The 18,159-nt window shown below is 37.5% G+C and overlaps 1 protein-coding gene across 7 annotated transcripts in view; it reads left to right on the top strand.

Annotated features, from left to right (window-relative positions):
- The window catches only part of STS (steroid sulfatase), a 106,517-nt gene extending 90,792 nt beyond the window's left edge, over positions 1–15,725 (top strand). For all 7 annotated transcript variants that reach the window (XM_059493573.1, XM_059493574.1, XM_059493571.1 and 4 more), the window contains one exon: positions 12,417–15,725. In XM_059493573.1, coding sequence (XP_059349556.1) covers positions 12,417–12,799 — 383 coding nt within the window. In that variant the 3' untranslated portion in view covers positions 12,800–15,725. The remainder of the gene's footprint in view (positions 1–12,416) is intronic.
- Positions 15,726–18,159: the final 2,434 nt, after the last annotated feature.

The following is an 18,159-nucleotide window of genomic DNA, read 5'->3' on the forward strand; positions in this document are numbered from 1 at the left end:
GTCATGTAGTGCCAAAAGCACTTTGAGTTGGTCTGAGAAGGTACAATGTGTAACTGAATGACTTCAGACTGCAAACAGTTTTATATTCTATTTATTTATATCACTTCTTAAAATAAGAGGTTAGAGTCCTTAAAGGAAACCATAATGTATGGAAACATACTCTTACACCAGTAAAAGGTGTATTTTATGCTCAAGGATAAAGGTTTCTTTTTTTAACTTGTCTTTGTAATTGTCTTAACATATCTTGAACCTCATTGTGCTGCAAGAAGTAATAATAGGTGTTAGATTGAGTTTATGAGGTAAGTGCCCTCTTCAAAGATACTTTGAGGCTTGTTAGAATTATTAAATTGAATTGTATTGTTAGTAAAAAATAAAAGATCAAGCCAAAGGCAACAAACACATTTTCTACCCCCTCATTCACAGCAGTGGTCTACCTACTGTGCTACAGAAACCGGAGAGAAAAAAACTCCACCACTATTCCTTTTGCCACTCAGGTATCATCAAGACCCTTGGCCCTTTGTGACACTGACTGAAGTTCTAGCACTCTTGTATTTCTTACACAACAATCTGTAAGAAAATATAGCTCAGAGAATGAAGAACAGTGGCTGGAGTTCCATAGGTTCATTGCTGCATTCTTCCAATTTGAGATGAACTCACTCCATAGCTGATTACATACCAGCTCAGCATAGTGGGCATTGTGTAGGATTATCCTATGCTGATGAATCTCTCCAGAAGACCCAAGAGCTGGGAAGGTTTTGTTCAAATGCTGCACCCAGGTCCCTGCATCACACAGGTCAAAAGCACCTGGATTTACCTGGCTATATTAAGTAGTATTCCACATATACATGTACAAGCCATTAGAAGAAAAGGCAACAAGATGTTACCACTGAGATGCTGAGTAACTGAGGATGTTCGGAGGGAGAGGCTGTTGCTCAGCAGACATGGGTTTAATCTTCAGGGAGGTAAGCTGAATACTGATTTTTCTACAAGGCAGAGTTAGTTGTCCAGTGAACAGGACAGTTAGAGTTGGTGAAACTTGATTCAGGTAGCTTCTTCCTATAGGCCTTGAGACAACATTAAATTAATTCCTCACAGTATATCCAATAATATATATCAGTGTTGCAAAGAAATAAAACAGTTTTTATTAACTGTTTTATTAAGCAATAGCACAGGTGGCCAAAAAATAATTTACTCATTATTTTTCATAAATTGTTTGAAGTAGGAGATTTGATGGAAGTTGAGCAGCATATGCAGATCCTTGCTTAAGCAATTAGTTAAGCACACAGCATCTTCAGTCATAGAATACATTGTACTTTGCTAAATTTAAGCATGGAGTTATTATTTTAAGCTAATGTAGGACTACTTTGTTGAACTGAAGGCAAACAAGATTAAATAATCAGCAAATTCACAGGGATTTTAACATTCACTTCAGTGCACCACAACTCTACAAAAGGTGTGGAAATGGAATTTAGAATAGACAATGCAAAAGGTAATTGAGGGATGGGGCAGGCCAAATGAACTGTGAGACAGTCATCTGTCCCAAAATCCTTATTTAAACTCCAGAAAAAGTTTGTGAAGGATTTGTATTTGAGAAAGTTAGTAGATAAAACACCAAGTGAAAGGAGTATGCCAATAAAATGTCTTTGTCTTCTGCAATAAAGGAAATGAATGATAGTAGCACAAAAGTTACAGCAGAAGACACCATACATCAGGAGAGCTCTTAGAAAATACATTGTGGAGAACAATTGTGCAGTGGCAGGGGATGAATTAGATTACAAAAAGAAAATTCACTAGAAATACCAGAAATGAGATTTTGTCCCTATTTTGTACAACTGGAACATAAGCAACTGTACATTTATATGAGCAAGATGCAGCATCTCATAAGCAGTGTTGATGTAGATGTGCTGTAGTTAGTGACTGCATTTCAAAGGTCATTGAATGACCATTAAGGATAAGTAAGGCTCATTTTAAAAAAGTATGCAGAAGTAACATATATATCAGCAAGGAAGGCAAACCTCTCTATTTTCTGGCCATGGCCACGTCAGTGATATTTATGGGTTTTACATGTGCTTGAGAGGAGGAAATTTTTAGCACCCTACGGATGAACACAGTGATTTTCATGAGCAACAATGCCTTGTAGACAGATATCTTAAAAACAAAATTGAGGGTAGACGAGAAAACACTGGAGAGACAAGTTCAGCTTTCTAAGTGGGTGACACTGAATCCTGAAGGTCAGTCCAACAGAACTGTGAGTGATCCCTGCACTGACAGGGACTTTACTGACAGAGCAATGTCTTCCAGCACCTGAGCAGAAAGAGCAGAGCTGGGTGCTGGTAACAGACTCCACAGTAGCCCCAGTCCTGGCAAAGTGGTGAGTCAAGTTCAGGATCTACCCAGGGAGTGCAGTAAGGAGCAGGAGGAGATGAGAGCGCAGACTGAGCTAGAAGGAAGGCTGTAGCCTGGAGACATCCAGAGACAGGGCTGGGAACTGGCACTGCTGCACCCCTCAGGCAGGGACTGGTGGCCTTGGGCTGAGCTGAAATGGGAATCCTGGTCCGTGGGCAGGGTGCACAGATGAGGATCTACCTGAGGGCTGGGCAGGGCCAGTGAGGCTTTTTGGTGCCATCAGGACTCCTAACACCTTGGTTTTTTAGCAAACTCTGAAGATGGTGATGACAAGATGTACATGTATGCTATACTGTGTAGATGCCTCCAGCTGAGCTGACCTCAGCGAGTCGCTCTCATCAAAAGAGGAACAAGCATAGCTCTTCTCATCCTAAACACCTCTAACAAAGTTAAGAAGCAGATAAGTATAGGCTGGTAACTCACTTACATAAAGACCAGCACGTTGGTTGCAGTGATCCAAAATTAGGTGAGGTGACCAGATTGTCAGATTGAATGCTAAGTAGCAGCAAAGTGATGAGCAATAAATCCTATTTTAGTAACATGAATTTAAAAGTGGAGATGCCTTGCTAGCTTTTTCACATTCTGAAAAATAGTATTATTGTGCTAAGTGACAGGAAGAATACTATAGGAGGCTTTTGAAGTTGACTAGGAATTTTAGACTCAGGTAATTTATTTAGTGTAATTTTTTCTTTTAAATCACCAGAGAGTCAAAAAAGGGCCTGTCTACATATATAGATAAATAAGATAGTAATTAAAATGTGCAATAAAATGCAAAGAGTTAACTGGTTTTGGAACACAAAGCAGCATTGTATTCATTCATTAGTGTCATGAAAGAACTGACTGGAATGGTCAGAAAAATATTAAAATGCAAATCCTTACTTGAGTGGCAGTGTGATAAATATCTTTAAAATCTAATTAAGAAAGCGCCACTCACTATTCTTGTTCAATTTTCCTTTCAACACAAGACTGAAATTGTCATTTACATTGCCTGTCAGCTATCAGCTCTCTGGGAATCTTTTTACTTTTTCCACCACACAGGTGATGTTGGTGATGGGGCAGCTCTTGTTGTGGAAGCATAGGTGTCCCTTCACAAAATCACTTTAAAAAACTTCACAGTCTCATTTAAATCTCATTCCTTGTCACCAGACTTTGTCTTAATAGCAACACACAGAGGCAAAGTAATCTATCAAAGAAATTGCACAAAATCTTGTAGCAAAAAAGTAACAAGCTTCCATAGATACATAGAAATATCTTTCACTGATATTAGACATTTGCATATTATAGTTTACAGCAAAGTTGTTTCTTGAGGTTTCCTCAAGAGTAGAAGACAAATGCTGCGGGCCACTTTTCTTGATTTGAGTGCTGCCATTCATGAAAAACATTGAAGTGTCAGTGTGATATGGATTAGTGTTTGTTCTCCACTGAAGGACTTAAATAGCATCAAGTATCTGATTCATAATATGTAGCACATGGGAAAAATTCACTTTTCCTTCAGTAATAACTCAGGAGTCTTCACATTACTTGCAGCACATTTTTGTTGGACAGAGAGCAGCCCCTTTCTCCCCTCTGAACTGTGTCCTTTTACAGTGTTTTTCATCTTTTTCCTGTCTGTTTATTCATCTTGCTCTCTTTATTTCTCATCTCACTGACAGTGAATCCTCTTTTGATCCTCTTAATTGATCCAACCCTTGTGTGACTCTCCCTTCTGACACTGCAGAAGCTGTAATGAACTCTGACCCTCATGAGGGTTTTTCTGCCATTTGCCTTTTGTTTTTCTATCTTACAAGTTCCTTGACTTCCAGTGTTCTCTCTAGAGAATCCTCCTATTTTAGAAGTGGGTTTGGAGTTGGGTTTTTTTGTTGTTGATGATGATTTCTCAAAGATCTTTATGGTTTCTTTCTTTACTCATTTTATTTTTGATTATATAAAAATAAATATCTTTTTGCTCTGCATGAAACATCTAATCACTTACTACTGTTTCTTGCTGTAGTTCATTGCAACCTTTTGATATACTTGATTACTGAAGATATTTTGTTTCCCTGCTTCCTAACTTGCTTTATGAGCATCAACTTCACTCCATGTTTGCCCCCTTTGTTTTTTTCCCCCTCTCTCTGCCTGATCTTCCCCATGTCATGGAGGCACCACAATCAAGGAAAGCTTCCAAAAATCTCAAAATCATCTCCCAAATCCCTTCTTCATGTTCTGTGTTTCAACCACAGCCCTGGAGGAAGCAAAACAAGCATCAAATGTCATTTACCTAAACTATCTCATTAAGAATTTTAATATGCTATCTTGAACCTCGTATCAGAGCAGCTGCAGTTGAATTTGGGTGACACAGTTATGGACATATTATTTGATAAGTGTGAAATAACATGACTGTCAAAAGAGAGAAGAGCATTTCTAGCATGAAGAGACACCAGGAAACAGTTTGTATCAAGCTCAAGAAAATTGACCTAATCACCTGATACAAATTTCTGCTCACAAATTTTAGGTAGGAAAGTGTTCCCCCTGACAGGCATGACAAATACTGTTAAAGTATTTTCTTGCCTTTGCTCTGCTCTGTGTTGGTGGCAGCAGAGTTATTGTTAGGCTCAGGCAGAGCTATTTATACCCTGAGATTTGCAGTGCTCCATTCCCTACCAGCATTCCCCTACTTATTCTGGGAGTAAGAGAGAGACTGAGAGAGATGTGAATAAAGAGAATGAAAAGAAATTATATACCATCCTTTAAAAAATACTGACGCTACTCCTGATCATAGCAAGAGCATGAAACAAACTTATTATCATAGTTATTTAAGCTGAAATGGAGACTTTTTTTTTCCCTTTCTGCTTCTTGTCTTATTTTCACATCCCTTTGTCATGTTTTACATTGCAAGCTAAGGGGCAGGAATATGGCTGCAGTATGGAAGGCACAAGCCAGACTTCCTGTAAAACCCAAAACACAAAAACATAAACCAAAAAAACAAAAAAACAAGCCCCCCCCCAAAAAACCAAAAAACAAATACCAAAAAGCCCCAGTAAACCCCCAAAAAGACCCAACAAACAAACCCTGAAAATTCCAAAATTATTTTGTATTAATTGAATGACAAACCTAAGTAACCTTTTGTGAAAATGATGCTGGTATTTACATCTAAGTCCTCTATAAGGAACAGTTAAAACCTGTTTTTTCTCATCTGCATCCACAGGACATCTTTCTCTGTTCTTGATTCTCAGAGGAATACCATTACCTCAAACATGTCAATGTGAAAGAGAAAATACACTTCTAGAAATGTTCTTAGCAACAAATTTGTAATTCCTACCAGAGTCCCTGCTGATCATCTATAAGAGAACCTCCTGTGCTATGTCCTTTTCATGCTAGGGTTTTTAATTCAGGATTTTGAAGGGTTTTTGCATTGTTTGCTCAATATCAGGAAAATTGCAAATTTATGGTTTAACATTGTTTGTAATCTTTTACTAGTTTAATATTCTGGAAAATACATGCATTTTCTAACACAGGGATAAAAACTGCTGTCTCATATTTCAGATGCTAAACTGGACATACATCTTTACAATAAAACCAAATTTCAGCTATTGTGGGGGTTTTAAAAAAATATTTAGGACTGCCTGATACTGATATTTTTTGCACCAAATTACTTGCAAATGTTCGCTTTCTTCAACTCAATTTTTTTTAGTTTCATAAAAGAAACTCCTTTGCTCAGTTGTCATCTATGCTTAACTTAATAAATTTTCAAATTTTTTTTTCAAAATTTTGCCTAAGCGACCTAGTAACTTTATAAAAATAAAATGAAATCATTCAACTAGCTAAGACTTGTAAGGAAGAGTAATTCACCGTTTTCTTTGACTTTTTAAAGTAAAGAAAATTATTATTCAGTGTTCTTTGGCACAGCAAAAAAATTGAGGCAACTGCAGTTACAAAATTTCTATTTTTCATTTTTAAAGTAACTTTGAACAATCATTTCTCTGGTTTTAGATGTATATCTGGTAACTTAAATGTTAGGCATGATAGTAATTTTCATATTAATTATTTTGAATACTTCATTATCATTCATAATAATGATTAAAAAAAAGCTGTGTCAACAGCTTATTTTTTGACATCCAAATTTTGAATACTTTCTGAAGATAATAATTTATTAAAAAAAATCTTGGGGATGGGTTTAGTTTTGGCTGATACCAACTTATCTAAAAATATTTGCAGAAATTGCTTAGGAATTCAATGGCATCTTTCTCCCATATGTTTGATTAGTATCAGAAAAAATGCTGTCTGAATCTTACAGATCTGTTCTTTTCACTCAGAAAAATTGCATCTACCTTATGAAAGAGGGAAATGATTGTACCAAATTTATTTTCTGTTAGTAAAATGCATTCCTGAAGGACAGGAAAAATAATCCAAATACAAAAAACACAGTTCTGAATAGGTTTCTCCTTGGGTTTTTCCATCTTTGGCAAAGTGTTTCTGCTTTGTTTCTAAGGGTGTTCTTAACTGATAAATTGATTACTGAAATGATGTTCTTAATCTCTTACTGACTCCCATAGAAAATGACTACCTGAAAATCAAGACTATTTTTTTTCATAAGCAAAAACTAAGGCTTTTCTGTTTTAAAGGACTTCTTATATAGATTGAAAATGAGCAGGTTTTTTTGGGGTGGTTTTTTTCTGGTTTGGTTTAGTTTAGGTTTCTTTTTTGTGTGTGTGTGTGCCAACATTATCTTCTGTCTTCAGCATGCCATCAGCTGCTGCTCAGATGAACTGAAAATTACATGGACCGTTCAGCAAATAAATATTCTTCAAACAAATCTTTAGCAGGTGTCTGGATTATTTCCATGAAATTGCTACAGATGGAATTTTTCTTCCAGAGCAATATGTATTCTTCCATGTTACTATCACCTAAGACATCTCAATATGAGGCATAACATTGCATTATAGCACTTCCTACTTTAGCAGCATAATTTCTCTACCCACAGATTCTTCCCTTTTAGGAATTCCTTCAACAAGAAACCACTGCAAATGATCAATCAATTCTTTTTGAAGGTGATGATGAAGAATTCAGGAAAGTAATTCTTTTTGATCTACTACAATTCAACAGATTATCTTGACTTTTAAACAGAATTCAGTGGAAGTTTCTCATACCACAGCACTTACTCTAGATAATGAGCTCAGTCATGAGATTTCTGTCTTCAGCAGTCTGAGCATGGTTTCAGTGTGTCTTGTATTTTTCCTGCAGCAGTTGCTCATTAAGGTTATTAGATATTCAAGAATGTGCAATCCTTTCAGGTTTACTGGATACTTAACACTGTAGGATTTTTTCTAAATATTTTTAAATCACTGCTACTGTTGTTTTTTTTTTATGGGGTTCACTCAAATACTGTAAGTTCTACGCAGTTCTTTATGCAAGTCTCTTCTAGCAACAATTGATTGTTGTAAACCAACATTGTATCGTTGTATATCGCTCAGTTGTTCTCCACCTACCCTGGGACATCATGTGCTGTCTTTTGACTGGTGCAACAAAATAACACTAGAAGATACCCAGACACTTAAAACAGCTATCTAAAAAAATATTTTTAAAAAGTAATTTTCATTATAAGAGCAATAAAGTTACAAATTTTTAAATTCTAATTGAGTATTTTTATTAGCTGTTGGAGAAATGCACATAGTCATAAAAATAATATGTGTCATTTCATTACAGTAACCAAATAGCATTGTCTTTGCTATTTAGAGCTATATATAGTTCTACAAGAATTTCACAACTGAAGCCTTTTCTGCATTGTTAAATGATCAAAGAGCTGAATATATGTGTTATCTGCTATGAATAAGATTAGCAGAGAACCTAAAAATTCTGAGTGAACTTAGAGAAAGCAGGAAGGATTCAATCTAATAACAAGAGTTATCTGAAGAAAGTAATTTTCAAGTAAGTTTCAGTTTTCATCTGCTACTGTTTAGAAATGATGAAAAGCATGAGTTGGAGTGTGGGAGTTGACAATGGCTACAGAGCACACCTGAGACACAGAAAAGTCTGTCTCGGTTTATGTTTCTCTGCTACACCCAAATGGCTCCCCTGAGTTCAAGCAGGGACCAGGTCCCCAATGTACAGTGGAGAACAGCCCTGTTTAACTTGTTCTTCTACAGAAAGAAGCAACACAATAATATGAGCCAAGGAAATGACAGTTGCTGCAAACCTATAAAGCTACTGTCATAGATTAAATGCAGTGAAAATGAACTCCAGGCAGTAAGACAACAATAGCTTCTATGCACGTCAACAACAGCTTATCAGAAAACCCCCATTTGCCATCAATGATTAAGAAGGGTGTTTTTATAACAGAAATGGCATCCCTATCCAGTGTGTCACTTCATCTTGAATATATTAATATATCTTACTGGGAGACTTTTATTTAATCTCAAGGCATCCACCAGTGTGTTGGAGCAACTATTGTTTGTGTGAGAGGATAAATAGCTGGGTAAAGGATAATAAAAGGAGTCTTCTAGGGAGATTGAACACTGAACAACTATGTTCATAGCAGATTTGCTTGGAATAATGACAACTCCTTTTAATTTGAAATTATTTAGAAGTACAACTTCTTTAATTTTTGTTTTCTTAACATGTAAAGGAAAGAGGTATTCTGAGAGCAAACTTACTGGACAGCTCAGAGAATTGGAAAATTGCAGTAAAATAGAACTGAAATTATTTGTGAAGCACTGGGGCAGGACCTTTAAGGGTGCTGCAGGCTTAGAGCCTTCCTGCTGTTTCAGAAGGGGCTTGATATACTTGGCTTTGGGGAAGCCCTGACAATTTTACTACTAACTTCACTGTGGAAGAGACATACAGTTATCTTTATGTAACAAGGGTTTACTATCCAGATGCTTTGGAGAACACAGGTACTGTTAATTACTGGGAGATTAATTTGATCCTTGTAGTTAACCTTCTGACAAAATGAGATTTTATGTCAGCTGAGAGACTGGAAGAGAGCTCTCTTTTTAATATCACGCCTTATACAGTTCATCAGCTTTTCTGATTAGAAGTCTGACAGTTCTAATGTCTCCTGGTATACTGCACTGGCTGCTCCTCAGCCACAGCCACTGACAGATTTGCTTTAGTTTTTATCATGCTTGGAAAAGAGGTGTTTAAAGTCTGCTGCTGCTTCTCCAGCACAGCATGCAGTTCCAGAAACACTGCTGCAGTACAACAGATAAACATTGCACAGGAACAGGCTTTGCACTCCCAGAGCTCAGTGTTTTGTGGCATTCTGTAGCTGCTTACCTGATAAAGTACCATCAGCTCTTCAGAGCACTAGCAGTGTCACACAGACACGAGATGATGTCACATATGCCTTGTCCCCAAACCCACACATGATTTTGGAACATGCTGTATGCTCAGCATGTAACAAAACCTAAACAAGTCTTTATTTTGTGTCGGGGAAAAAAAAATCATGGTGCAACTTTCTTATTTCTTTCTTTCGCCAGTTCTTACCTATATGGGCTGCTTGTACTGGCTTCCATTAATTCAGAATTCCCAATTTTGTGTTGCTGTCTGTAAGCCCTTCAGCAGACCTAGTGCTACAATGCCCAACACTAAAAAAAGTGGCTGAAAATTTTCTTTTCAATGTCATTCAGCACAAATATACCATGAAAGACCAATGTGTGGGAAGACAGCTTGACCACAAAGTTCTCATGTGCGTGGCCTTATTGGAATTTCTTGTAACTGACAGTTTAGTAGCCATATAATTTTTTTTCTGCTGACAACTTCTGTCAAGTTGTTATAGTGTTGTGAATCAAATTTTCAGGCTGGCAAGTGTTGCATGGTCTATGATGGCACACAGTGCACTGAATAATCAAGACCTTTGACTTTTTTATGTTTTTTATAATCCATCTTGCCAATTAAGCATGTCTGAGGAGCCTGAACCAATGCTTAGTACAGAATTACATGTCTTCTCAGAATAAAAATTCTAAATCTCAGCAAACAAGAGATACATTTCTTGGAAGTGTTTTGCACACAAGTTCAAAGAAATTTAAGTGGCAGAACTTGATTTTGTTTATTTTAATTCTAAGAAAACAAGAGACTTAATGCTAGACCAACCTTTCAAAATGTTACTGGAGGTAGATGAAGGAATGCCATATTATGCTATCTGACCTTATCTTGCTTTGCCTTCCTTAAAATTTCCTTTTGTTTTTTCCCAGTAAGACTGTGCCATTGCAGCTGTCACAGCCAGAGCCTTTTAAAACCTGCCGTGTCCCATTGTCTGTGCCAGCAAGTCACTCAGCCTTTAAAAGTCCTTCCCCTTTGCTGGCTTCCAAGAAGCATTTAGAGTCTTCTCCCAGTCTAATGTGTATAATAGCCATCACCTATCTGACCCTGATTTAAGTGGAGACCAAGTGAACTGGTAGTCCCCAGGCTCTGTCATTGAATTGGTTCCTAAAGGAAAAATCTTCTAATGTGAAAAATGCTGTGGAATAGAAGAAGTTGTAAAGAATCTTGAGGTCACCTAAATCCATGGTCCTTTAAATCCATGCTATAGTCTAGCTCTGCAGCCTGTGACCCTTTAGTCTGCTGAAACATTTCTCTTTAAATCTGTTTTGATTCTTTAAAAGCTGAGTGAGATGTAGTTACATGGCATATACCAGTTTATCTCTGCTCTACCCATCCCACATTTTCTAGTGCCTTCCACTCTGTTGTACCATTGAATTGATTAATAAATATTAACTACTGTAGCACACATAAATCTTTGAAAGTCATTTACTAGGTTAACAGGCTTTCTGGGGCCTTAACAAAATTCAACAAAATACCAAAAAGAGATTTTTCACTCAGTATTTAAAAACTTGAGATGATAAAAAAATCACAATAGGGTGCTGAGAATGTAAATTACTGATGACTACAGTTTTCCAATGTTTTTATAGTCTCAAGGGCAGTTAATATGACATATAGATCTCAGTTGTTTAGTAATCTTCTTTTATTAAGAATGAGATACAGATTTTTCTTACTCTAATTAATTATTTTTTGTTCCATTTCTGAAGAACTATATGCTTCATTGGCTGTAGGAGGGTGGTGTGCTTCCCTGGAAGTTCTGTTCTGTTTCTGCCTTTCCTATTTGTTCTGTGATACTTGAGGAAAGTAGAAACAACTTTTTTGTTCACAGCTTTCTTGTTGTTTTCTGATCCTCCACTAACCTCTTTGAGGGTGCTTCTTGAAAGAACCAGCTGATATTTGCCTATTCTTATTCCAAGAAATAACTAGGATTTTCAAGCAGTGAAAGCACCAACTGCAGTTACATAGGAATGGGCAGTTCCATTTTCTGTACATAGAAAATTAAACTAAGAATGACCAGTCTATAAATGAAGAACTTTGGTCCTCATTTTGCGAAGCAGAACATCACCTAAGAGTTGTGCTACTGTAACTGTTATTTATAATTTATATTTGGAAAAATCATTTAGAAGCATAAGACAGGAATTTAACATCCATTATGCCTTTTCGTGTCATCCCATTTAATAAAATGAGTATCCAGGTGTTTGCAATGAGAACATGGGGCAGAAGACAATGGGTTAATACAACAAAGAGAGGAAGAAAGGGAAAAGGTAACAATGAAATTATTTAGATAAGCAAAATGAGAAGCAGACAGGGCCCAGCAGTAGGTAAATATAGTCAAGGGGCAAAAATACATTTTAATAAGCCATTAAGAAGACTTAGTATATATTTCTGCAAATCTTCTTAGCGCTGTTTATATAAAACTCAATGTTATTTAAAGTATTCTATAATTTGGTTAATCAGAATTCTTCCAAGGGAATGAAATTATCATAGTTGCTTCATAAATATGTGTAGCATGAAAATCATGATGTTTTGCTTATTTTTGCTTTGCTCAATCTTGTTTTAGTCTTTCAGTATGCTGCAGTTTTTGTTACAGAGTGTCTGTACTTTTTACCAAAAGACTGACTTCCCATGTTGGTGGAATTTCCTAAGACCAGGGAACTTCCATTTTGTTATTTTATCGCTTTATCACCAGCTGTTTTTGTGGCTGTAAATTGCAGGTGAATCTGTCTGGAAGGTCTTCTTCTTCACTCCCAACTTCAGTCCTGAGGGCTCCAATGGTTGCTATGATTCTCACGTTTGCTTCTGCCATGGAGGATTCATTACACGACACGATCCTCCGCTGCTCTTCGATCTGTCCAGAGACCCTGAGGAGAAAGTGCCACTGACTCCAGAAACTGAGAGCCGTTTCTACGAAGTCATCAGGGTCATACAACAAGCAGTAGACAACCACACCAGATCCCTGCATGCTGTTCCTAACCAGCTGTCATGGGACAACCTTCTCTGGAAGCCATGGCTCCAGCTCTGCTGCTCATCTCTCTTCCAGTCTTGTTACTGTGACTATGAATCAGGAGGGGGTTCGCTGCAGGTGCAATTGGGATAAATATGCTGTAATTCCCTTTCAAAAACTGGACCAGCTGAGTGTGAGTGTCTGACTTGAACTTGGGGTACAAGCCTTCAGAAGGTTTTGTTGTGTCGGTGGAGGACCAGTCTTCAAATACATATTGCAGTAGAAGAGAATTTCAGTCAAGAAAATGTGCCAGGAGAGGGAAGACACGACACACCTCCTCTGTCCTTATCACACAGCATGAAGGACACATTGCCATCCTCATATACACATGGGTAGAATTGTAGGCATTTTCTGTGGGTGATAATTTTCTAGACCTTCAGCCTGGGCTTTTGTCTTACACAGCAAAGAATTGACCGGTCAGTTCTGTCAATCACAACTACTAAATGCACACTTTTCTGTCCTTTTTACTAAGTGTTATCCATTAGTAGGACATAGCACTGAGTAATTGAAAACAGAGAGATAATAGTGGAGGGGTCCTCCTGTGACAGTCAATTTGTAACTGATAAATAGGTTAAGAGCAGACTTGCAACAGATCTCTGTTAACAACCATGACAAATATGAAAAAACTGACAGCTTGCCAACAGTCTAACTTTGAATGTGCCATAAAAATGCACAGAGCTATGGTAGTAGAAGACCTTGTGTCTGTATTAAAATGATGCTCCCCAACATCCCTGCTGTCCTATTGCATGGCAGCAACCTTTGAATTGCACCAGCTGTGTGCTTGAGTGTGTACCACAAGTCTCCATATATATATATATATATATATATATATATATATATATATATGCATAAATCCTTCAATCCCTGATATAGGCACACCCTTATGATTATATTCCAACTGATAAAAGAAAAGATTTGGTCCGTACTTGATATACGAGTTCCAAATTCACATGATACTACAAATTTGTCTTTCACTTATTTGTCATAGCTATTCTTCCACTGATGAAAGTAATCACAAATAAATAAAATTTGGTCTTCCTTTAAATATCTTTGCCATCTTTTAAGCTCTCTGAATAGGATCTATCATCTTCTGAAAATAAGCTTGGGCTTGAGTACTTAAAGCCAAATATAACTGTCTCTGAGTTCTCAGCAAGGTCTTGGGAAATCTACTGTCCTCAAGGGCTAATTTTTGTATCCATTTTTATCTCTGTCTTATTCAGGCACATTTTCTTTCCCCTCTACAGGCAGACAAACTATTTTCTTTGGCAGATTGCAGATGAAAAGAAGATATCAGCAAAATACTAAAATGATTTGATGCCTGATAATAGAAGGTGACTTGCTCCTTATCAGAAAGCAGCAGTTAATTCCCACATTACAATGTATCAAAAGCTGTTTGGGGCAAAAGTGATCTGTGATGATAGTAATGCAGTAGCTTCAGTCAGCCAGCATTAAGGTTGTGACCCAGTTCTTGTAAGCTATTGAAGCCTTTCCTTTAAAAAATATATTGTGATAAATGGTATATTTCTCTGTCTGTAAAACCTAGGCTTTATTTGATTTTTCCATTGCAGTTTCATTCAAAATTTCATTCTCCACAATACCCAGAAGCCTCTCCTGGGAAATGTACTTATTCCTTGAAGTCCTATTTTTGATGTTTCACCTTGTGTTCATGATCTTAATTATGCCCTCAACAAACTCTCTGTAGGACGCAAAGCCCCGTGACCAATATTTATCACTGAATGTACTACATAACCTTAGGAAGAAAAATGCCTCTCATTTGAATACAAATATTCTTCCATGAGAGAAGCTGCCTTTCAATGTCATGGCAGAATCTGTGCATCCCAAATTTTTGGTCCTCACCATGTGGCCCTAGAACCCCTTGGGGCATGGCACTGGTGCCAGCGTGTCCCTCGTTGCAGCCAAAGGGCAGCACTCAGGCCCAGCTGTGGCCAGAGTGCAGAAACACCACGGTGTGGAGGGATGCTCCTTCCAACTCCCACAGCTCTGCCTCAGCTTACACAAAAGCTTTTCAGACAAGTACTCCCTAAGAAAATGGGGAAAAAAAGAAAAAAAGTGATGTGTTCAGTATACAGTGCTAACTCAGACAAGGGGTTTGGTGTCATTAGTTCTACTTTGTTTCCACAGTTTCTGGTCTGTGACCTTTGCACAGTACTAAATGTGTATTCTCAAGGACACCCACATTGACTGTTTTTTAATCAGGGAGACGCTGTGTTGCTATTATTTCTTTTTCTTTCTTTTTGCAGGTGCAAGAATTCTTTGTTCTGCTAGGCACAACAGCTGTTCTGTGCTGCTTGATCAAATATCAAAAATGATGGTTTTTCTATTGCTCTGATTTCTTCTTGCCTGAATATGATGTTTCTTTCATACCCCCCTTGGCTTTTGATGCCATCTTTCTAATCTCCTTTCTTAAAACATCCACGCCCCTGAAATATTTTTCCATCTATTTCTTTGCCACTTTGCCACTCAGTCCTTCTGTTTGCTTGTCATATTGATTGTAATGGCTATTTTGCCTTAATCAATCAGAAAATGCAAAGTAGTCTTTGTCACAAAGTTTGACTTGTAAGGCTCCGTGACTCTGCTAACCTCCTGCTTATTTAAGATCCAACAGGAATTACCTTTGCATTATGAAATATAAGGAATTAAAACATACCTGAGATGTTGTTTAATGTAAATAATATAAAATATTTCTTTTTTGTGGCACAAAATTAATATTTTACAAAATATAATTTAGTACAATGTTTCATACTTTGACATAAGCAGTGAAATCTGAAATCCATTCTTAAAATTGTTCCCTCAAGAAAGATTCTGTGAATAACAGGGCAGTATTTTTCATATTCTTTGTTAATACCATTTCATTTAATACCTAAAATAAACCTTCCTTGTATTGCAAATGTATTATATCTTTCAGTACTATACCTTCTGTTCTGGAGATGGTGTGTCAGATCAGGGTAATTAAAGTACTCTTGTTTATCTGCAAAATAAAATGTGAAGGACAATATAACTTTTGTGTAATGGCACTGCTTGATCTAACAAGGAAAAGTTTTGTTTTTAACAGCAGGTTATTGATGGCATATACCTATTTCACAAATTACTAACAAGGAAGGCTCAAGGAGAGTGTGCTGCTCTGATACTTGGAAACTGACTTTCAATCTATCATTTAATGAGCACTGTTCTTGTAACATGGTGCCTGTTTATAGAATATGTCATTTTAAACAGGGAGTTCAGCTTCAGAGGGTAGTGTATTCCTCTACAGTATTGTTTAACAGTATCATGTCCTAATTTGTGACAGAGTCCCTGTACAGCCCAGAGCAAGTCATTTAACTCATTTCTCAGCTCCTCTGCTGCACTCAGGAGAGGAAAACAGTATTTCTCTAACTGCTGGGAATACTGAAAGAACAGAAAATGCTGAAAGCAGTAATCTGGTAAAGGTGAACTTTCTAGTGCCTTCTCTAAAGAACACGCAATTTAAAAGCTGGAAAAATAGGAATTAGAATATCCCCCTATATGAGGTTGTAGGTGATAGCCTTAACTTGAAGTTTGCAGGTGGGTTCTGTGTGTTATTTAGTGGGATTGTGATCTGGAGGAGAAAGAATAGATGGCTAAAAAAGGTACACACTTAGGATTCAGAGAAAGATTGAAGTCCCATTTTTATAATTATATTTACTCTCTTTTTTAGCAGTCAGGAAACTATGTGGGATAATAAATAATGTTTTTCCCTCAGGGACTGGATGTCACAGGTTCTCAGCTCTTAAAAATAGAGATGTCCCGACTTGCCTCCAATTATGGTCAGAAAAATCAAAAGTTAGAAAAAAAAGGGAAATAGGAGCTTTGGAGAGAGGTGTCAGCTTGCTTAAATCCAACTGAAAGTTTGCAGAGAACTAAGAGAATCTGTTCCATATACTTCACAGGTCAGTGAGAATCATCACTTGCCAGCAATCATTTATTTCACACTGTAGTAATGGGAAATCTGGATATTCAGATATGTGGACAATGTAAAAAATTTTACTTAAAATATCACTTGATACAGGAAAAAAGGGAAAAAGAAAGAAGAAGAGTGCAAGCATAGCTACAAAATAATATGTTCTATTGAAGTATGTTTATTAAAAATTGTTTTAATTTATGTTTTTGACATCCATTACTACAATAATTTTTACTTACATTAGAACATAATAGTTCTGTGCTTAAGACATATCTTTTCTTCTTCTCTCTCATTTCCCTTTCCTCTGGCACTGCCTGTGCAGCATCCAAAATATGCAGTAAGGAGCAAGAGGCAGCCACCCTGCCCATATACACTACAAGCAGTGTGGTCAGACATGTGGGCAGGAGGAAAGGCTTGGGCAAAACTCTGCACTGGAACCACCAGGAAGCAAACAGTGTCTGGGGCTTACCTCCAATCTGAAGACAGAGATCTGGAAATTGACCCTGAGATTAGGTCATCTGGTTAAACTGGTTAAGCTGGTTAGAGAGCAGAGCTAATAACACCAGAGTTCAGGGTTGGATCCCCATGGGGGCCATTCACTGAAGGGCTGGACTTGATAATCCTTCTGGGTCCCTTCCAACTAAGAATATTCTGTGATTCTGTGAAATTGCTGGTTCCTCTGGGTCTGTCAGAGACTGCAGGTGACCAGGAGGAATGAGGTCCCATATGTGGCCAGCTGGACTGTCATGTGTTCTGCAACAGGGTCCTCCTGTGTCAGGATGTCAGGTGGAAATTAGTTGGGAACCCACAGGAGGCAGGACCTATGAATAATTGTACCAAGCAGACTGCTCCTGAATCATCGTACATGAGGTGACAGATCTTAGTCTGACACTCTAAGGCAGCAACAATCTCTCACGGTTTTTTGCTGGAGGACCAGAAGACCTGAGCCAGGCTCTAGGGATTCCCAGTTTACAGGCTGCTAAAACTGCAAATAAACAGAGAGTCCTGGAAACACCCTGGCAGATAAGGCTGACAGATATGGCTTTTCCATGCTCTTCTTCGTAGCTTTTATTTACATCAAAACTAATAAGAATCTGCTTAGAATTCCACACGTACAGAAAACAAAGGATTGTGCAAATTTTTCTTAAGATCCACCCCTCCTTAATTTTATTCTGTGCGTTTGGTACTGAGAACAATGGGATTGTGCCAATGCAAGGCACAGCAACTGAAGATTTCTTATATATGTGGAAGATGCTGAATTTCAGACTCCCACTGGAGTTTGTGCCATACTGGTTAGTGAGATAACGACTGGTTTGATTATCTGTGCATCTCTAATTGCACTGTCAAGGTTATGAAACATTTCTGAGCTTGGGAGATGTGAATTATAGGTTTTGCCATGTTTATGCAGCATCTCCTGAATGCCTAAAAAACATTCCTTTAATATAAATAATGTTAGGTTCCCTATGTAGATTAATGTTAGTCTTATCTATTAGAAAATGGTGTTGCAGGTACTTTC

Source organism: Ammospiza nelsoni, chromosome 2 (genome assembly GCF_027579445.1).
Source record: "Ammospiza nelsoni isolate bAmmNel1 chromosome 2, bAmmNel1.pri, whole genome shotgun sequence".
Taxonomy (NCBI): Eukaryota; Metazoa; Chordata; class Aves; order Passeriformes; family Passerellidae; genus Ammospiza; species Ammospiza nelsoni.